This window comes from Ambystoma mexicanum, chromosome 6p (genome assembly GCF_040938575.1).
Source record: "Ambystoma mexicanum isolate Mex_15411 chromosome 6p, UKY_AmexF1_1, whole genome shotgun sequence".
NCBI lineage: Eukaryota > Metazoa > Chordata > Amphibia > Caudata > Ambystomatidae > Ambystoma > Ambystoma mexicanum.
Window position 1 is genome coordinate 154,185,323 of NC_090935.1, and position 22,210 is coordinate 154,207,532.

The following is a 22,210-nucleotide window of genomic DNA, read 5'->3' on the forward strand; positions in this document are numbered from 1 at the left end:
TAATTCACTAGAGTAGACACTGGTCTGACATCTGGAACTGTTCCCATTCACAAGACAACTCTCCTAACATTTTCCTGCCTTACAAAACTACTTGGAACTTTTTTAACTTTCAGGGCACAAGGCCTGGGTCAACTAAGGGTTAGACTTCTTAAACTAGGGTTATTACTCTTGTGGACTACCATTCCAAATCTAACCATACCTTTCCTTTCAGTATTGTGGGGTGGGGTTATTTTGTTTTTATTACTCTGGCTATCGGGGCTGTATATATGTATTTTATTATTACTTTGTCTGATATTACCACCTGCTTATAGTCATTTTAGTGTTTCCTTGGCCATAAATAGTGTTTTTATAACTACATATCTAATTGCAATCCTTGCTTACTTACCTTGTGGACCCTTCACCAGGCTCACCTCTTTTTGAGACTTAGCCTTGACCACTCTCCATGCTACCTTCATTGGTTTGGCTACAGCTCCCAGAATTGTCCCTGTTCACTAACTATGTTGGCCTCCTATACATCTGTCCACCAGGCCAAAGTATAGAAATCCAGTCCTAACAATGTGCTCTTTGGCCATGTTTATCCCTAAAACACCAGGACACATAAGATAGGCAACCCCGGCAACAGAGCAGCAAAGAGCCACCAACAAAGATGTAATTCCTGGGCCTTGTTTGCCAGCTGCATACTGGGTGAAGTGTAGTCAGACTGGGGCCAGAGTACAACAAACCCAGGCCTTGTTGCCAGTGCTGTCCAGGTGAAGATTTGGCGCAGTGCCAGCCAGGAGCAAAGGCGAGGTGTGCTGGAGTGCCCTATGGCTCTCCTTCCTCGCATGAGTAGCACTCACCGGGTCCGTGGGGGGGAGAGAGAGAGGAGGAGAGAAAATGTGTGCAGCTGGTGTGGTTGTTGCATGATAGCTGCTACTTAGCGGTAGATGTGGTGCTGAGGAAATCAGTTGGATGTGTTCAGTCTGGAGGGTGGACGCCCAGACTGAGTTCTGGCTGTGTTAGGCCTGAGGAGACGCCTAAGCTAGCGTTATGTGCTCAGCTAGCTGTTTTATTAGGATGATGAGTTTGTGGGGTCATGTTAGTATGAGGACAGCTGTACCGAATGTGTCGTAGTACAGCTGTGTTCTAGTTGAGTTATGGTGTATAGGAGGGAGTAAGCGTAGTAGTGTGATGGTGGTCATCAGTAAAGCACCTGCCCCCCCCAATTTCCCCCTCCCCTCCTGCCTATGTCTATCACATAATCACCAACAATGAAACAGATGAGTGAGGGACACAGAGACACACAGGCAAACAGAAGCAAGGCAGGCAAGGAGCCTGTGGGTAAGCGAGATAACAAAGACAGGAGGAGAGACCAACTCGGGCAGAGAGACAACCAGTAGACACGTAGAAAAAGCAATACACAAAGACACGAGGCAGAGCAGCATGCATAAGCAGAGAAGAGATAGAAAATAAGAGTATCAAATGAAGATAAGCAGAGAAAGCAAAAGAGGAGAGGGCGTAACAGAAGGATAGAAGATCAGATGCAGACGGATTGAGAAAAGGCAGAGACAGAAGGGGACAAACGAAGCAACAAGGCAAAGAAAGAAGTCATAGGTGCAGTGGGAAGAAACTGGGAAGGGAAAGAGAGAAACCCAGACCCAGGGAGGAGGCACGGCAGACATGAGCTAAGAGACAGACACAAAGTAACAAGAAAGTAACTGCCGGACAGTGCGTGTGTAAGGCAGAGAGGGGAGTGAAATGATACCGTTGGATGCTAGCGACAAAGTGTCCGAATAAGATATCGAAACCTAGCTTAGTATCAAGAAAGTACTGAGAGAATAGATACACCAACATATGATCAGAAAAGTAACTGACTGTCGAGGGAGGGCAGAGTTTTGCCTGTAACAAGGCGGAGAGGCAATACAGGTAAGGGGTAAGAGCGTGCAGTGTATGTGCGAGGCAGCACTCGGTGAAGGCCGCTGATCTTACCAGGTTCCCCGTCCTCTCGAGGCTGTTCCAGGTCCTTTTGTATTACTGCTTAATCCAACGGGCCTGTGACTCGCGAGGGTAAGAGGTATTGCTGCTGCCGCCCCTCTCTCTGCGCCTGGGATCCTCACATAGCTGCTCCTGCCCGTAGCGCTCTTTACGATGTCCCCACAGGCTTTCAAAGTGCCAGTCCAGGGGTAGTGCTACAGTGGCATCCTCGAGCAGTAAGGGTCTTGCTTGATTGTCGAAATCGCTCCATCTTGATCTTAAGAAAACCAGTTTTCTTATTTTGAACCGTCTCTCATGCTATACACGTGCTGAGGGACATTTAATCTAGATGCAGCCCTGGTGTGCTTGAGCTGTATCATTTCTTGAGGGGTAGTGGGGTTACACTTGTTGAATGCCGTACCATAAATACTGTGGGGTTATTAAATTAGTTCACTGCACTGCTTTATTTGATACACATCATCTATATAGTAAGACAACAGTCTCTCAATAAAAGTCCACACAGACCGTGCAGCAGAAAATAATCATGTTTAAATCGTATGTTATGTTATTTGGCATTTATATAGCACTCAATATATCAATGGTATGACCTCAAAGCGCTGGTAGGTTGAACGCCCTCGTGGACCGTAGTCCAGGTCAGTTGAAAGAGTACAGTGTCGAAGGGTGCTTGGGTGCACAAGTTAAGTGTGCAGCTGATGTAATTGCTTGATGGTAGCTGCATTCGAGCATTAGGTGTGGTGGTATTGGTTCAATGTGTGCAGACTGGCGGGTGGACACCAAGACTGGGTTCTGGCTGCGTTAGGCCAGGGGGACGCTTATGTGTGCAGCCATGCCAGTTTTTTCTTGGGATATAGCTGTGTTTTATTAGAATGATGAGGTGTTCATGGGATAGTGTTCGTATGTGAGCAGCTAGGCCGAATTGATCGAGGGGTGTAGCTGCACTCGAATTGTGTGTAGGTGTCGAGTAGAGCGTAAGCATAGTGATATATGATATGATGATTCATCCACACAGTGACCAAACACAATGGGAGGTAACAAGGGAAAACGCAGACACTCACACAGGCCATGAAAAGCAAGAGTGTGAAGACTAGCCACTGCGCTTGGTCTAGCGCCACCCAGACAGTGCAAATGCCAAGACTGACACAGACAGGAGGTAACGGTACACGAGAACTGGAGGGGTTGGGCATACAGCAACAGCATGGAGGGGCCAGAGAGGGCTGGGGGCACACAGAAACATTGCGCGGCCAGAGGGGCTGGGGGTGCACAGTGACAACACGGGACACGAGAGGGGTAAGGGGCACACAGCGATATCTTATTAATATGGCATATCAATGTAAACTTGTATTGACATTTGTATCCATTTTTTGCAGCTGCTTTCTACGAAGTTACCATACTGCAGAGAGAATGTTTGTCTGGCCTATGGTCAGGAGTGGTCTGTTTATGCTGTTGGATCGCAGGCACATGTCTCCTTCTTGGATCCAAGGCAACCGTCCAATAACGTGAAATCTGTGTGCTCCAGAGAAAAAGGCAGTGGTAAGGTATTTTAAAGTATCTGCTTCCCTTGCCTCAATAACAAACGGAAGGCTCTGAAATTTTGTATCGATCATGTTAGAAATGTGAACCCGCCTGGTGTTTTCTTTACCATACTGCCCATTCCTTTTCCCCGCTTCAGTTTTTTGTTCCCACTATCGAATGAGGATTTAAATGTGTTCTTCTTTAGCGGCCATCCCCTTCAGGGAGCATTTCACTGGGTACCTTTTGTATCCTGCTGTCGTGATTTCGCATTCACTATTATTGGGAAGCATTTCCCCGTTTCTTATCCCATGTCAGGATTCTGATATGCAAGTATGTTAGGGAGAATTCTCAGAAATGTGCTAATTCCTCTCTAATTTAGAGACCCCCAGCAACTTTGCTGGATTTTGAGGACATGAATTTTTTAACCTGGAGAGAGTGAGACCCTTTTTCCCACTCTCCCATGTATTTTAATGTGATTTTTATCACTGTTTCTGTTGGTTGTGTAGTCTGACAAACTCCATAGGCGTCATCTTTTTCCATTCACACAGCACATTCCGTGCAATGGCACAGGGAAGTCTTTCATATTTCCCAAGGTTTAAATACCTTCTCTTGTATAAATTACTGTTTCCAAGAGCAGTAAAGTGAAATTGACTTTTACACTTGTAACTTTTTAGACCCAGCAAACACTATCTTACAATAGGGTACTGGAGGGGTTACTTAATATCCCCTTTGTCTAGCTTCTCATGTAACACTTTTATGTTACCCTTTACTCGATGAATGGCTAGTGGCTGTGGTTTACTTTTAACTACCATGGTGTGCATTTACAGCGGGCTGCGTTCGCAGCTGCAGTAAAGACACCAAGGATGCAATTTTTGTCAAAATGGCCGGGTCCTCTTTTTTTCGCCATTTGTTCGTGTAAAGGTCCTTCTTGAGATTTACTCTGCGCGCCAAACCAGGTTTGGTCCCTTTGTTCATTGGCCTTTGGCAGGATTCACAAGTGAAGCGTGCGCCTCTGGCTCCAGGGTGTCTGGCGGGGGCAGGAAGCGAGGGAGGTGCCTGAAACTTGCTGTGCTTAGTCTCCTAGGAGACAGGAATGCACTCTTAGGTGATTGGCCGGCTGGGTGACTGACAGCTAGACTGGAATTAATGGGAGAAACCTGCATAAAAGCTGAGGCTTTTTGGCTTGGAAGGCAGAGTCGACCACTGGACGAAGGAATACGAAAAAAGAACTTGAAGACGATACCTGATGCAACTCCTGGACCAATGCTTTGCCCGGTGAAGCCCTGCTGCTTTGATGAAACTCCAAATTCGTATTGACAGAGAAGCCCCTGCAAGGACGACTTCTCCCTTTGAGTTGGTGGGACCGATCAACTCCAAAGTAAGCCACCTAGGCATCCTCTCGGAGCTGGTTGAATTTCCACTGCAGTCGCTGCTGGAACCGAATAGCCAGGGAGAAGAACACCAGATTGTGTGCGTTGCTTTTATGCTGGCCAAGAGCTCCAGGAAGATACTCCGGGCTCCCAGGAAGCAGGACTGACCAAGCCTGAGCCCCCTCAACAGAGTGTGGGACCCCAGACGCAAAGAAAGTCCATCTCGACAGACAGGAACCTCAGTGTTGCTATTTGCGGTAAACTCGAGGAGCTGAAACACTGAAGTGCCACTTGTTTGAAGATTGCCGGTCGTGGTCGGTGACCATCCCATTGCAGTGCAGGAGTCCCCAGAAGTCCTCCGTCTTGTCCCCACGACTGAGGCCCAGAAACACCAGGATATGCAGAGCTGCACAGCAACAGGAGCCACCTGCTGCACTTTCCTTCAAGCTAAAGGTACTATAAAGTCTGCGAGAACTTGCCTCTTGTTATGCCACCTGTCTTGTCCTCATTGGAGCCTTGTCTCGGTTGCATCTGTAGAGTTGCTACCAGCTTCTTTACCTCGCAGGCCTAATCAGCTTGTGTTAGGACAATTCTCATAAATGTGCTAATTCCCTTCACCTTAGAGACCCCCAGCAACTTTGCTGGATTTTAAGGACTTGATTTTTTTACCTGGAAAGAGCGTGAGCCTTTTTTTCCCTGCTCTTTCTTGTGTTTTGATGTGTGTTTTACACTTGTGTTCTTTGATTATGGAGTTTTAGATAACTCCATAGGCATCATCTTTTCATGTGTGTTACACAGCACCCTCAGTGCAGTGACACGGGGATGTCTTTTAGAGTTCCCAAAGGTTTAAATACCTTCTCTGGGATCAAACACTGTTTCCCAGAGAATGTAAAATGAAATTGACTTTACTAGTCTTTCCAAATTCCTAGACCCAGCACACACCATCTTACAATGGAGTGCTGGAGGGGTTACATAGTATCCCCTGTGTCTAAACACTCATGTAGCAGTCAAATGCTACCTTTTCTTATTGAAAAGGCTGGTGGCAGTGGTTTTACAACGAACTACCTTGATTTTTCCCGACCGCGAACACCGGTAGCTAAAAATCACGGGTGCCATGGTTTTCAAGATGGCGCCTTTAGCCCCTTTGTTTAAACGGGTACCAATCTTCTTTTTTCGCCATTTCTTTTTGGAAAGGTCCTTCTAGTGTTTGTCTCTGCATGCCAAACCAGGTTTGGTCCCTTTGTTTGTGTGCCTTTGGCAGGTTTCAGGACTGAAGTCCGCCCTTGGCGTCTGAGTGTCTGGGGTGGGCAGGACGTGAGGGAGGTGCCCGGAACTCCCTGTACTTCGTCTCCTAGGAGACTCAAATGCACTCTGGTGTGATTAGCTGGCTGACTATCCGGCAAGGACAGCCACCCTGCTGGGTGAGTGACAGCTAGGCTGGAATGAAAGGGAGAGAACTGTTTAGTTTAGTTTATTCATTTGTATTGCGCACCAGACCCGAGGGTATGAGAGCGCAGGAGCAGCAAGGTTATTCACAGCTTAGTTACACGTTACAGTGCATTACAATAATTACAATAGGATCATAGATGGTTACAGCAGTCACGATAAAGAAAAAGGTTTGCAGATTTACAAGTATACATATTTACATAAGGGGTGTCGGTGGAGGGTTGGATGGTATTGGCGGTTGTTCTTTATCCAATGTATGTAGTTGCGTCTAAAGTGTGTGTAGGTTTGGGGTGTCCTTAGGGAGGGTGGTAGGGAGTTCCAATGTTGGGCTGCTTTCACCTGGAAGCTGTTGCCACCCATTTTGGTGCGATTGAACCTAGGAACTGTGAGTAGATTGCCGTTGGAGGTTCTAGTAGGTCTATTGGAAATGTGTTTACTTATTCTGGCAAGTAAGTAGCGGGGGCAGCGTTGTTGAGGCATTTGTGTGTTAGTGAGGCTACTTTGAGCAGGATTTTCTCTATAGTGTTGAGCCAATTATGGGTTCTCCTAATGTTAGAAATGTGTTCTCTCTTGGGGATGCTAAGCGCTGCTCTGAGAGCGCTGTTTTGTAGCGTCTGTATTTTGTTAGTAACCTGCTTGCTAGCTCCTACGTAGAGGGCATTACAGTAGTCCAGTTTTGAGGGCTCTGGCTAACGTAATGCAACTCTGGGTGGATAAGAAGGGTTTGGCTGCTCTTATAAGCTTACATGTGTAGGCCGTGGAGGATGCCATGGAGCTAACCTGTTTATGGAAGGAGAGGGAGGAGTCAATGTGTATTCCTAAGGTTTTCACTTCCTTAGCCACTTTAATTGGGTTCCTGTCTATTGTGAAGCTGGAGTAGTTGTGCTCCAATTTGGTTAGGTTTGCGGTGGAATCAAGTATGATGAGTTCAGTCTTGACATCATTCGGGCATAGACTGTGAGATGCCATCCATGCCTGGATGATGAGGTACACCTTGTTCACCAAGGCCAAATCATGGTTGTAATCTCCCGTCAACGGGATGAGGATCTGGGTATCATCGGCATAATTAGTGTAGGTGATACCCAGACCATTGAGATCATCAAACGGGGGCTTTGTGAACACATTGTACAGAGTAGGGGAGACGCATGAACCCTCGGGGACTCCACAAGTGATGGGAATGCGGTCGGCGGCAGCTGTGGTGGAGAATACACGCATGGATCTGTTGCTGAGGAATGACTCGATCCAGCCGATGGCTTCTTGGGAGAAGTGGGCAGCTGAGTCCAGGTGATTGCACAAGATTTTGTGATCAACTAGATCATATGCCGCGCAGAGGTCAAGGAGGAGCAATGAAGCAGTTTTCCCATTGTCTCTCAGAGTGTAAATTTGAGCCTTCGGGTCGATAAGGACAGTTTCTGTCCCGTGTTGGGGTTTGAAGCCCGATTGCCGGATACCGAGGAGATGGTTTATTTCAAGGAATTTTTGGATTTGTTGGTAGGCTGTCTTGTCTAATATCTTGATCAGGAAGGGGACGGTGGTAATGGGTCTGTAGTTGGTAGGAATGGAGGGGTCAAGAGAGGGCTTTTTGAGAAGGGGGAGGATCCAACACTCTGAGGTTGCTGGGCATGATACCCGAGGAGAAGGAGGCATTGATGAGTCTTGTGATGAATGGCGAGAGGTCTCTTGCTGCATCTTTAATAATTTGTGGGGGGCAAAGGTCGCCCTGGCAGTTAGATGGTTTTAGGCTGAGAATTATTTTTACCACTACAAGAGTGGAGACTTTGGAAAAGCTAAAGCGAGAGGGGTTGGGCAAAGGGTGTTGGTGTGTGGGGCGCGGGGTCGTGTTAGTGGGGTTGGTTGGTTTGGCTATGGAATCTTTCTTGTTTTTAATTTTAGTTTGAAGGCCTGTGACTTTATTGTTTAGGGCATTTTGGACGCTGGTGCACCATTGTTTGTCCTTCACGCAAGTGTCTGGCGTTAGCACAGGTGTTTCCAGTTCTTTAATGATCGTAAACAGCTCTTTGGTGCTGGAGTTGGATTGTGCAATCCTCTGGTTGTAAGACTCTTGTTTGGCAGCTATGATTTCTTTTTTGTAGTTGGACGTTATTTTATTGAGCAATCTTTTGTTGTGGTCTGTGTGAGATTGTCTCCAGGCTTGTTCCTTTTTGCGTTTTTCTAATCTAAGAGTTTTAAGGTGATTAGAGAACCAATGGTTGAGATGCTTTTTCGGTTTACATTTTCTTAGTTTTAATGGTGCAATGGAGTCTAAGGCTGTGCGCATGGTTTTGTTATATCCTCAACAAGGTCGTAGGGGTTGGAAGTGGCAGCGAGTTGGTTAAGTGTAGGGAGGATGAGAGGGATCAGTTTTTCCACTGTGATCTTTTTTTTACTTCTCGTGGCGATGGCTGATGCTAGCACATTGTTGGTGATGGGGGTCGAGGCTTTGAGGGTAAAGGAGAGGAGATGGTGGTCGGACCAAGGTTGAGGGGAGTTATCGGTGATGGAGGCCGCACAGTTGTGGTCTGCTACCCAGTCGAGGGTTCTCCCTTTGTTATGGGTGGGGCCAGACACTTTTTGGGTAAAGCCTAATTCAGAAAGAGTATTGTTGATGAGGGTAGCCTGGTGATCTTTGGGGTCTTTAAAGCCTAGGTTGAAGTCCCGTAGGAGGAGGCTTTGGGAGGAGTTTTTTAGGTTATTGGTGAGGATGGTGCTAAGGTCTTCCTCGAAGGAACATAAGGGTCCAGGAGGTCTGTTGAATAGGTGAATGGATATAGTTTGGGAATTAGTGTTAGGTAGCCTAGCTGTGAGTGATTCACAGGATGGGAGGTGGTTCGAGGAGTCAAGTCTAATGTTGAGGTGTGTTTTAGCAATTATGGCCATACGCCACCTCTAGATTCTGTTCTATCCGCTCGGAGGATGGTGTAGTCGTCGGGAATGGCTAGCGAGAGGGCTGGGCCTGCGGCTGCATGGAGCCAAGACTCGGTGATGGCTATGAAGTCTAAATCCTCTGCTAGGAGGAGGTCTGCTATGTCTGTAGCATGGGCTACTATTGAGCGTGCGTTGATAAGGGCACCTATTATAGGCAGGACAGTGTTTTTGGTGTGAGTAGATTAGAGACTGTGTTATGCACCTTGTGCTTAGTCAAGGTAAAAGTTGGGTTATGCTTGGGTCTTTCCTGATGGAAGTTGGTGAGCGAGGTTGTGTGCATAGTTGGAGAGCGGTTATTCAGTTTAGACTGGATGGTGTCTCTGGCTCAAGGCTTGTATAGTTTGGGTAGTCTAGCTCGTAGCCTGGTATTTCTCGCAAACGGGCTACATGGTTTGTAGGGGGGCAGAGTAATTATTGTGGGAGGCATACTGGAAGGTGTTCTAATGGTGCCTATGGAGGCCATGCTAGAGGTAAAGCTTGAAGCGCTGGAATAGTTGATAAGGGAGAGAATGACTCATCAGTATTGAGTAAATGCCTGGTAGGTACATTTTGTTGGCCGTAAGTAGGTGTGGAGGTCAGGTGGCGAAACTAATCAATGAGGAGTATGCAGCTATTAGGGACTTGGTACCGCATAGATAGCTAGGTGTGACAATCAAGATACGATATCAAGGTAGCGTATATTGGCAGGCAGGTTAACTGCCGTGGCTTTCAAAGGCAGGCGATCAACTATCGAGGCAAAGCTAAGTATAGCTTTTCAGGGAGCAGGCTGAATGTAGCTATCAGGTATATTGTAGTGGCAGGCAGGCTGAATACAGCTATCAGAGGTAGGCTAAGTGCAGCTTTCAAAATACATCTTTCAAGGGCAGGCTAGATGCAGCTATCAGAGGCAGGCTAAATGCTACTATCAAGAGACATCATAGTGGCAGGCTAAATACAGCTTGCAGGGCCAGGCTAAATACAGCTTTCAAAATACAGCTTGCAGGGGCAGGCTAAATGCAGCTTTCAAAATACAGCTTACATGGGCAGGCTAAATGCAGCTTTCAAAATACAGGTTGCAGGGGCAGGCTAAATGCAACTAGCAAAGCAGGCTGAGTACAGCCTTCAAGAGGCAGGGTACGTTTAAAATTTTAAATGCAGCTTTCATGTGTAGCGCAGTAGCATGTAGATGCATATGCATGTGTAGCTGTGGGCCATAAAGTGAGTTTACCTGATAAGGGGTGGTGCAGCAGGTGGCTGGGGTTAGATGGCAAACAGCATAGCTTGGGAGCAGTTATCAAGAGTTTGCTGCCAAAAGGGCCAACTAATATCACATATGCAGTAGCAGGTACTCAGCGTTCACATGTAAGTTACCTCAATGTGATGGAATACAGCGGCGGAGTACCAGTGGAATATGGTGTACTGCGAGGGTCAGGTCCACAGGATAGTCTGGGTGGGTTCAGGAGCCTGGGGGGCGTGATGGTAGTAAGAAGGGCTGATGAGGGTCAGGCTTAATGTCCTTTAAAAGGCATATCTCGTGGACTGGAAGGCAGAGTCGACTACTGGAATAAAAGAACCGAAGACGAGCTGGAAGAGGACGGCTGCTGCAACTCCTGGACCGTTGGTTTGCCCGGTGAAGCCCTGCTGCAGGTCAGAATTGCCAAACTGCATTCGACAGAGAAGCTCCTTCAAGGACGGTTTCTTCCTTTGAGTTGGTGGGACCAATCAACTCATAAGACCCCTGGTACCATTCTCAAGGCTGGTTAGGTTTAACCAGGGAGAGGGACACCAGTTAGTGTTCTTGAAGCTACAGCTACTGGAACTGAAGTGACTCCATTTTGTTTGCTTTCTTCAACGATCCCGTGCAGTGCAGGAGTCCCCCGACGTCCTCCCTCTTGTCCCCACGACTGAGGCTCAGGATCAGCGAGATCTGCAGGAACTGCCAGGAACCACAACTTCAGCAACATTTGTTTTCTTCATACAAAGGTATTGTGCCAACCCGATTGAGAGAACGCCACTCTTGCGGTGAAAGTTTGTGAAACCTTCCCATCTCTCAGGCCTAATCAGCTTGTGACCCCACAGATGATTCTTTTTGGCCTAAACTACTTCTGAGAACTTTTGCAAAGACTTTACCGTTTGATACCAGAACTGCTCTTTCCTATCGAGAACACTAGCCCATTGACTTTGGCCTGGCCCATTGACTGACTTAAATTGAACTCTTCTGGTGAACAAACTGAGTGTGTATTTTAGAAGTGTATTTGAGTGTTACTATTATATTGTCCCTTCTGAAGAAGGCTTACTCTAACTGACAAATTAATAATTGTTTATTCAAGAAACCTTGTGTGTAAGAGTTTATTTGAATACTTGTCACTGTGAATCTCTGTATAACTCCCCTACAGCTCACATTGACCTCTCTTGAGATAAGCCTGGCTGCTCAAGACGCTACCAACCTGTGTAGTACAGACTTATATCAAAGGTTGGGTTCCTATTGCCAGGAGGTCAGGGTTGTTGTAGTGCACCCAAAGGGTACTTCATACAATCTTGCTTAACAAAGTAACACCATGTTTTTAGCAAAACTGAATGTTGATAGCTGGACGGTTTTGAATGAATCCTAATCTCAGCCATTGCCCTGTGTTACCCTCCATGTCTTTGTTTTTTGTCCCGCCATGCTTCTGCGTAAGGGAGAAGATCATATGCAAATCAGGCTTTGCCCCTCACCTAAACATCAGTCCAGCCCTAACTGCTATGCCACATCCATTCTTCACGGGATCACAAGCGATTCCAGACTTGCGTCTGCCTCCTTGGGTGTCCTCACTCAGGAGAAGATGGGGTCTCTAGGCAAAGCAAGCTCGGTACCCATGTCTGGACACATTTGTGCCACTCTTGGTGACTATTGCAAACATGTATTTAATTATATATTTGGGGGGGGGGTATTTATTGAGGGCAGACCTGTCTCTGAGAGCAGTGGAGCACTGTACAACAAAAGGTTAATATGAATACAGGTAGGGAGGCACAAGTTACAGCAGGGATGTTACATTACAGTTAAGCAACAGGAGTAGTAATTGGGTGTCAGTGGTGTGAAGGTGCTCCTTAAAGAGGAGGGTCTCGAGCTCCTTTGTAAATTCCATGAGGACTGGTGTGAGTCTAATGCTGATGGATATGAAGTTTGGGTGTAGATCAAGAATGCTTTAATAGATTTTTTCTTTTATGCACTTTTGTAGCTTGATTTTGGCCACGTCATGGCTTCTTGTGAAATGTTGGCTATCGGAGGTGGTGACCTTATTTGCTAGGTAGTAGGGCAGCATGCAAAGTGACAACTGTGTAAATGATGCGGCTGGTCTTCAAGATGATGCATGGTTGTAGGGGCAACCATTGTAGTTCAATGATTGAGCGTAATTCAGTCAAATTTGCAGAGGCTTTTGAGGCGAGCTGCAGTCTGAAGGGCGCATCTCCTTGTTGCCAGGGTGGAGGTGGGTAGGCTAATGGGAGAGGACGAGGGCCTGTACTTGTTAGATGTTATTTTCAATAAGGAAGTGCTTGATTTTCTTCCAAGCTCTGGGATTTTCTTTGCTATGTGCATTTTGAAGGATGGATGGCCGGTCAATTTATAATCCCAGATACTTGGTGCATGGTGTCAGCTGAAGCCTTTTAGGCTTATAGTGGACAGCCAGTTCTGGATGTGGTTATGTTTTGAAAAGTTTGAGTTTGATCTAGGTGTGTGTTGCAACAAGGTAGACATTAAGCTGGCATATGCTGTTTTGATGTAGTATTTACTTTTTTCTGTGTATTGGTGAATGTGGATTGTGATTAATCATGTGGAGCCATCACTGATCCCCAGCCAGATATCTCCTCCCATGTGGCCAGGGGATGGCAGCCGCTACCTGATCCTGGGGGTGGTATTATGAGGAAGGAGATGGCTGTCTGGAAAGGTGGTGACCCCATCAGGCGAGACACAGAGAAGACTGCATCATTACTAAAATCTTGATGGCTTGTTGTCACTGTCCATGCCCTTCCCATTGTAAATCACTTGAAAATCACTGTAGGAGAAACATCATTCATACCTCATATACACAACACTTTTTTAACATCACTTGCCTCTAATGATTCTCTGAACAGAATTCTGAACAATATCACATTGGAAGTCACAGCAACCCTATGATTTCCAACTCCCACAAAGCCTCAGGTACTGAGATGAGGAAGAGGAAGGAGTTGTTAATGCAGATGATAAACATGCAGACTAGTTGTTTTGGGGAGGTTTGAGTGAGCGGGACATTTCAAAATGGTGTCCGCTTTCCAAACAAGAGAGCCGGAGAAGAAGGAAGCAAAGACGGAGACGAGAGAGATAGAGCCGAAGCAGACAGCAGTGCAGGGAGGGACTGTTCTACCGGAAGTAGGAACTTCCACCCCGTTTCTCGCTCAGAAGGCACACTGCAGGCACGGAGAGAGAACTGCCGAAGAGCCGGCAGCAACAGTGGAGCTACCGGTAGCGCGGTTGTGCAGAGGAGCAGAGATTTTGCTGGCTGGTGAAAGCAGAGCTACCTAGAGAGCCAGAATGAAGTCCGCACAGCAAGGGATGCTGTCCCAGAGCGGGAGCTTCAGCGCAGCAACGCGCCACAGATCGGGAACACTACAGTACACTAGTGAGTCGATCTAATGCCATTAGGGACACTGGGACCTACCGACAGGCATATGAACAGACAAAGATATTTGACTACCAACCCAGTGAAATACAAAGACAGACTTGAAGTCCCCATACATGAGATATCAATGTGGGGATATTTAGAGCAAGTATCACCCCAAGCAAATGAAGTAGAAAGCACAGTGAAGTAAGACAACTGTGTCGAATTAGAAGACAGTGAATTTAAGAAGTCCTGGTGGAAGGAATAAACCAGACAGTGAACATTGGGAGGCAAGATACATGGCAGGTGATCTGTAAGACCCCAAAAGAGTTTCCTGACGGGGTAGTTTGCCAGGAGGTCCAGTAAAGTTATATAGACAGTGTAACCACCCCTGGCAGTAGAGTATACCAGGGGATCAAGGATTCCTGGCAGGGGAGTATACCACAAGGACCATTAAAGTTGCATAAAGAAACGTATGTTTTTGCAAAGTATATGGTAAAGAAGTGTACCAGAGATACATTTACCATCCTAAAAGAACTGTGTGGGAGACATTTTTCTACCATCTTTCAGGAATTATTGTTTGCGAGAGACACTACTGCCTTCCTTAAGGAGCTTATGTTTGAAAAGACACTTTTACCTGAGAAATCAAGGTGAAGGGAACCACCCTCTGGATCAAAGGAGCTCCTTTTTGAAAACACTATGTTGTTGGACTTTAATTGTGAACACTTTGGGGGCGTGGCCTGAGCTCATGTAGTGCAAATGTGTGCTGCCTGAGCTCCCACTGGGATCCTGCCATTGATCCTGAAGACGGCACTAAAGCGGGTTTTTGTGACAAATTCGGAAAAGCTGCTGAAAGTGTGTGCCCTGGACCATGTTTGACACCATTTTGGCTGAGAAGCAGTACTTCAGAGGCCTGATAGACCGCGCAGAAGAACAGCCTGGCCTGTCCCAAGATGGCAGCCGAACCCAAACTACAGTGAGGGAGGGGACAGTAAAAGGCGAGAAGTGGCGACACTAACCCGAGCGACTGCGATACCAAACAGCCCGGGACGGCCGATAAATACTTGATTTCTGGGGGCGACAAAAGAACACTGCAGAGCTGCTGAAAAGACGGTGGCAGAGGCGTTGGAGTACAACTGCGCAACGGGTGATCAAGAGGGAGAATCTTCTGGATGCAAGCTGGGCACCAAGAAGAACTGCAAGGGTCATAGAGAGAAGCAAGTGCTGAAGAGAAGGCGCAGTGAGAATACCCTGAGGGCCGGGACTGCAAGTGCAAGGCATGTGGCCCTAGGGGCACACTGGCAGTGCTGAAGGGAAGGGGGACGCCGCAAGGAGGAGGCACAGTGATCGAAGACCTGGTGAATTTAGACTGGTGGGTTGTCAAGCAATCTAGACACCGCGGTGCTACAGAGACGAGCAAAACTGTAGCCACATCTTGAAGGGACAAGGAGGAAATATCGCTGATGCTGGGCGTGAATGCCCCACAGTTTATATAAAGTGGCAAATAAGTGGAAGCTAAGACGCCATTACATAATTGGACATCCTTTACCGACTGACAAAAAGCGCTGGGGAGAGGACACACGTGCGCTGCACTCCTTGGACCCCTACATAAATGGATGGCTGTACTGACATTGGAATCATATCTGACTACACCGAGAGGCTGTGAGTCCGGCGGCACCAAGCGCAAATAATCGCTTACGCTTTTTGGGAGCAAATGGGAGGCTAAAACTGTGCTGAAGCCAGGCCCCAATACACATTGCAAAGAAACCTGGGATGTCCCCTACAAAGAATAAACGGAAAGGCTCCATAATGGACTCCTTTGGAGGACAGATGAAGGTGCAGAGGCATGGCGTCCCGCGCCTAGTATAGCACCCGGGGAAAGCTCGGCCGTGCAAAGGGACCCACAGAAATCCAAGGTGCTGGCAGCTATTGCAGACCGCCGGACCACATTGGAAGTTAAAATCTACACAGTGTGCATAGACATGCAGCTCCTTCACTAAGATGTGCGCTTGCAGAAAGGGTCGCGACTGCGGAGACACCCTTAAAGGAAACCACCACAACAACTGTAGACCTAACAGCGAGAGGGAAAACGTTGGAGACAAGGAATGCCATACTGGAGTCATGAGCAGGAGATCGGAGGAGAGGTCACGAAGAAACATTAGGGTACTGGGGCTGCCTGAAGACATGGAAGGCAGAGACCCGTCTGGATATATTGAAAATGTATTACTACAAGAAATTGGACAAGAGAAGCTGTCACAAGGGTTTGCTCTGTGGAGGGCACACATGTCCCTTCAGAAGAAACCTCCACCTGGCTCGCATTCCAGGCCAGTTATTGCTAAGATACTGAACTTTAGGGAAAGGGAAGTAATACTTTAGTCTTCCAGGGAGGTTGGAACAATACAATACAGAGAGGCAGCAACAAGATTGCGATTTATCTGGACTACATGGTGCAACAGAAACAAAATAAGTGTGTGCTCAGACAGCTTGGTATAAAATATATGCTAATGTACCCAGCCAGGCTGAATATTATGTAAAGAGGGAAAATGAATTTCCTCGAGACCCCAGCGGCTGCGACTATGAGGCTGGAACACAATAATCTGAGAACTAAGGCTGAATGAGGTATACAAGATCATATGAAATTTCCTTCCGGAACAGAAGTTGGCCACTGGAATCGAGAGGAACGCGGCCTATCATGGGACTGGGTCTTTGCTACTTAAAGTATAAATAAAGTTTTGGGATGGCGATGTCATACTTGGGACATTGCAGTGTTATAGGAAGGGCTGAGATCTCTGAGGAAATGCGGCATCCAGTGGCTCCATTGATGAAACTGTTATCCGGTAGGAGCCACCGTATGAATGCTAAGGACAGTGGGAGCGAATGCAATCACCCGCTAAGTGGTGCTTGGACAACCCCGAACTAGGTGTTACAGGTGTCAGCTGGTTGCTGGCCTTGACCTACCCAATGGCTAAACACAGCCTGGAGGGTACGGGAATGCCTGAACAGGGATACTCTGTTTACCCCCTGGGTTTAGTAGGTTGTTATAGTTGGTTTTGTTGGTTAGTTTTATGGAGTTCAGCAAAGGAACGTTGTGGGTATGGTGGAGGTGGATGCTGTGATGTGCCCACAGGGCCCTGGGGAATCTGGTAAGGGACAGCGATGGGACCTAGATGGCATGGACCAAGGGACAAGGGGAAGCAAAGTGGGAGGTGAATTACACCCATGATGCGCATTCAATTTCTGTCCTGGAATGCAAGGGGGCTGGGATTGTACGTACATCAGGCCGAATAGAGTGAGGTCATACCTTAAGAGGCAACGGATATCAGCAGCCCTGCTGCAAGAGACACATTTACCACCAGAGGGGGCAGGAACTGCTTTTATCAAGATGGGGAGGGATGGGATATGGCTCAACGTTGTCAGGGTTTGCTAGGGCCGTACTTATTTGGGTGGATGCAGCAGTCCCCTTTCAAGTGTCCGGGGTGGTGACAGATAAAGAAGGTAGATGCATTTTCTGATGTTTGTTAATCTGCTTAGAATCACATGCTGTGCATATGGTCCGACATCCAGTGAAAAACGCAGAGTATTGCATCTTGTCTTTCGAGAATCGAAAGGGGACGTCGACATTGGTGTGCCTGTAACCCTATCCCTACGTGATGTGTAGTGTACCCAAAATCCCTCACGAGTCGAGGTCCCTCAGATTGTTTTTTTCCACCCAGCATACTGGTTGCCTTGATGTGGAGCTCATCAAAGACTTTGCTTATTGTCCCATCGACCTTTGGTAGAATAATTATATATAAAATATCCATATCACCCTATCCGTCCCTTATTTCGACAGCTGTTACAGACAACCGCCGAAGACCTTCAAGAACTCGACAGACGGTGATCCATTCGGCGCTGCCGACCACGTGGCCGGGCCTTCCGCCGGCCTATACAGTAGGGAGAGTTGGGTCGGGGTGGACAGTTCTATACAAATTGAGAATGCCTTTACCTTTCCTTCCTCTTTCCCTTTCGGTCTTCGTCACTCTACCCATCCTCCGCTATGGAGAGGAATCCATTTAGGTTTTGCCCTAATTGTAGGAGCGAATTCCCTTGGAAAGATGGGTACAGACGGTGTAACCGGTGATTTTCCCTAGATCACAAGGAAGAAGGATGCGCGACTTGTAAGCTTCTCTGTCCTAAGACATTGAAGGAGTGCAGAGTCAAGCGGTGGGTGGACTATGGTCTGTCGAAGGCCGAATTTTCTCCCACTGCCGCAGCCACCGAATGTGACGACGGCGAGAGTGACAACCATACCTCGGAACCAGAGGTTGACCTTTTGAAGGAACGATCGCGTTCCGCCTCGTCTGTCCCCGCCCCCGCTAGGCACGGCTTAGGCACTGCTATGGGGAAGTCACACTCTGGTGACAAAGACGAACATGTACACAGCACAAAGCTCACAACCCCAAGTCAATCTTCGGCCAGGTCGAAGAAGACTTCAGTGCCAACGGGTACACTGGAAGCTCAGGCGGCACCCGCCGACCATCCGGATCGGCAGCCCTCCCCGCAGCCGCAAATGCGCATAGCGACTAGGCCATCGAAAACAAAGGGCACTACCCCTAATACACCAGGTTCCATCGAGACGCATCGCAAGAAGGCATCCGGCGACGATAGGGTTCTGGTTCCACCGAGGAAGACGGTTGCAGAAGATGAGTCCCCAGCCCGTCCAAAAAAGGCAGCCGCTGAGGACAAGGCCCCAGCTTCGGCAAAGAGGACCCCCCCCCCTCGCAATCGCAGGCTGAAGCTGCGCACCTCCTGACCGCAGAGGACGTCGCTGACAGCTTAGCTAGGATTGGTGCTGCCGATTCTCGTGAGCGGCAAAACCCGGGGATGCACCGAGGCCCAAGGATCCACTGAGGTCCAAGGATGGCCTAAGGGGGGGTACCGGAACCCACCCATAAGTCAAAAGAGAAGCACGGGGACGTCTCACCTCTGTCAGTACCTCATGAGGAGTTCTCTGAGGGCGAAGAAGGGCTATTCTCGATGATGAGACGAAAATCTCAACGCTTTTCAAAGGATGAACACGATCTTTTTCCACCTTAGACCATTCTAGGTCCTCGGTTTGGACTAGAGAAAAGTTTGAGAACTGTATGGAAAGGCTGGATAGGTTTGTTTCCCATTCAGAACAGCCTACACCAAGGAGGCCAAGGGATGAGAGCCCTGTGGACCCCAAAGCTAAATTTCCAAGACTTTTTGACCCCTCGTTAGAAGAGAATATATACTAATACGACCTAACTGGGGAGGACATTCCTGCTGACACTCAGGATGAGCAATTCATCAACCCTGAGGACATGCATGATTCCATAGAGGGCTAGGAAGAAAACCCAGATGTGGGTGACCCTCAACCATGGCAGTCCCCGGATCAGCAAGACCCTGATGCCCTGTCTCCGAACTCTCCCCAGTCCACTCCCACTAGGCAACAACCCTCGCCAGTGGATGACCAGTTGACTTTTAACGTAATGTTGCGTAAAACAGCTAATCACTTTAGAATTGCTACAGATGAAGCGGTCCCCGAAGCTGACTTCGTGGAGGACATCCTTGAGGAGAAACCGGCTGCCAGCCAGGCTATTCCTCTCCTCAATTCAATCAAAAAACATCTGGCGCCCTCCTTATCAACAGCTGCTCTCACAAGAGGTGTCAACCCACGAATAGAAAAACATTTCGCCCTTCTCCATCAGACCCTCTGTATATCGGAGGTCATTCCACCCCAGTCTCCCTGATGGTGACTACTACACGAAACCGGGCAGGGGTCCCTTTGTCAACAGACGAGGCACCCCCTGATAAGGAAGGTAAACGACTTTACGCCCTTGGGAAAAGGATTGCGGTCGCAGCAGCGTTCTCAACGCGCATTGCCAACAACAATACCTTGTTGGCCAGCTATGCCAATGCCCAGTGGGCCTTACTACAGGAAGGCATACAGGAGGTTCCCGAACCCCTAAGTTCTCATCTCCTCACCACTGTCACTGAGGGCAGACAGGTGAAGCAAAGCATTCTTAAGAATACTTTGGATTCAGCAGAAACGGCTGGTCGATCCCTTGCTCAGGGCACACTCCTGGAGAGACATGCGTGGGTAAGGAACTCTGGATTCAAGCCGGAGACGCAAGCATCACTGATAAACCTGTGGAAGATTGCAATCTGTTTGAGAAGGCGGTTGGTGAGGCCCTCGAAACCGCAAAAAAGGAGCATGACACCTTAAAAACACTGGACCAGATTACACAAAGACCCTCTCCAAGAAGAGGATCTGGGTCCAAACAGCTTTTTCGTGGCCAACGCTTCCCTCAACAATACTCATTGGGAAACAATTGGAATTCTACACAGGGAAATAGTGGCTACACCACCCCGTACCCCCAAAGGGGTCAGCGCCGTGGCAAAGGAAGAGGCCGTAACTCTTGCCCCAGAGGCTCCCCGGCCTCAGGTTCGAAATTACCCCAAGATTCGGGTTTCCTCCCATGCTTTCCCGGTTGGGGGCCGGCTAACATGGTTTCTTCAGGCATGGGAGGGAATAACTACAGACCAGTGGGTGCTAAAGACCGTGGCCTACAGGCACTGTATAGAGTTCAACCAGTCCCCAACATTCAGACCTCCACGAGCAAGACGACAGACACCAGACCATCTTTGCATTCTTCTGCAGGAAGTCGAGCCACTACAGGAGAAAGGAGCAATAGAAATCGTACCACTGTCACAGGTAAAAGAAGGTATTTATTCAGTGTACTTCCTTGTCCCCAAAAAGGATCTAAGCATGCGCCCTGTTCTAGATCTGCGCCCAGCGAAAACATTTGTAAAGCCACAAATGTTCTGCATGGTCACACTGCAGGAAGTAATTCCACTGCTTTCACAGGGAGATTACATGGCAACACTGGACATGAAAGATGCATACTTTCATATTTCAATGTTGCCAGCGCACAGAAAATACCTCAGATTTGTGTTACAAGTGAAGCATTATCAGTTCACAGTACTACCCTTCGGCATAGCATCTGCACCAAGGGTATTTACACAAGTACTAGCAGTGGCAGCAGCACATCTGCGCAGGCAATCCATCCCGATCTATCCTTACCTCGACGACTGGCTCATAATGGGGGACTCCTACGAAACATGTCTGTCAAATAACCAAAAGACGATAGATCTTTTATTCAGTCTGAGATTCTCTATCAACGAGAAAAAAAATCCAGCCTAGACCCCAGTCAGGTCAAACAGTTCCGAGGGGCTCTAATTCGAACAAAGGACGGCCTCGTCTTCCCCTCTAATGATGGGGTCCAAAACATGTTGTTTCAGATACCTCAGTATGTAGCCAGTAGAAAGGTGACTGTAAGCAAGGCTATGCGACTGTTAGGAATGATGTCGTCATAAAGCTACTTGGTTCCTCACGCGTTGCTGCGCATGCGCCCAATGCAAGAGTGGCTCAACAACCAGTGGTGTCAGGCCAGCGGACAGTAGGACGATCTAGTGGTCGTCTCTCCCACCCTCGTTCTCTCCCTGCAGTGGTGGTCGAGGGGCAACCTCTTGAAAGGGAAATCCTTTACCATCCCCGCAGTGAAAGCCACTCTAACCACAGACGCGTCTCTTACAGGGTAGGGAGCTCACCTGCTTCAACAAACAGCGCACAGTTTGGTCGTCAGACATAGCATCCAACCACATAAACCTGTTGGAACTGTTGGCAGTGTTCAAAGCACTGAAGGCTTTCCAGACACAACTGCAGGGGAAGACGATCCTCATCCTCACAGACAGCACCACGGCCATGTACTATCTGAACAAACAAGGGGGACTCATTCTCCAGGGCTATCCAAACTGTCCCAGAACATTTGGAAGTGGGCTCTCAAACGCAATATGTTCCTGTGATCACAACATGTTCCGGGAGAACTCAAACTTCTGCCAGACGTACTCAGCAGAGACTTTGTTGCCCAGGGAGTACGAATGGCAATTACACGGAGACATCGTCTTCGCAGAATGGGGCTTCCCAGAGATAGATCTGTTCGCAACTCTGGAGAACGCTCAACACCAAGATTACGCCTCCAGGTACCCCCCAGAACCGTTCCAAGGGGAACAGACTCTGGATAACATGGTCAGGGAAATGTCTACGCTTCACCCCCACCCACTCCCCTTCTCAGATCGAGCACAAGATGCACCAGGAACCAGTCACGATGATACTGGTGGCCCCCATGTGGGCCCGCCAACCCTGGTTTTCTCATCTAATGATGTCCCTATCTCCTCCAGTTAAACTGCCTTGCCCGTACAACATGATGTCGCAATACAGAGGGGAGACGCTTCACCCATGCCCACAGACATTGAACTTAGCGGCCTTGCTCCTGAGGTCATAGAGTTTGGACACCTGCAACTCCCTCATAGATGTATGGACAT

The 22,210-nt window shown here is 48.1% G+C and overlaps 1 protein-coding gene across 1 annotated transcript in view; it reads left to right on the plus strand.

The window, feature by feature from the left end:
- Positions 1–22,210, plus strand: part of DCAF12 (DDB1 and CUL4 associated factor 12) — a 402,526-nt gene that overhangs the window by 267,629 nt on the left and 112,687 nt on the right. Inside the window, exon 7 of the mRNA XM_069626849.1 lies at positions 3,342–3,504. Within this exon, the coding sequence (XP_069482950.1) occupies positions 3,342–3,504 (163 nt within the window). The remainder of the gene's footprint in view (positions 1–3,341; positions 3,505–22,210) is intronic.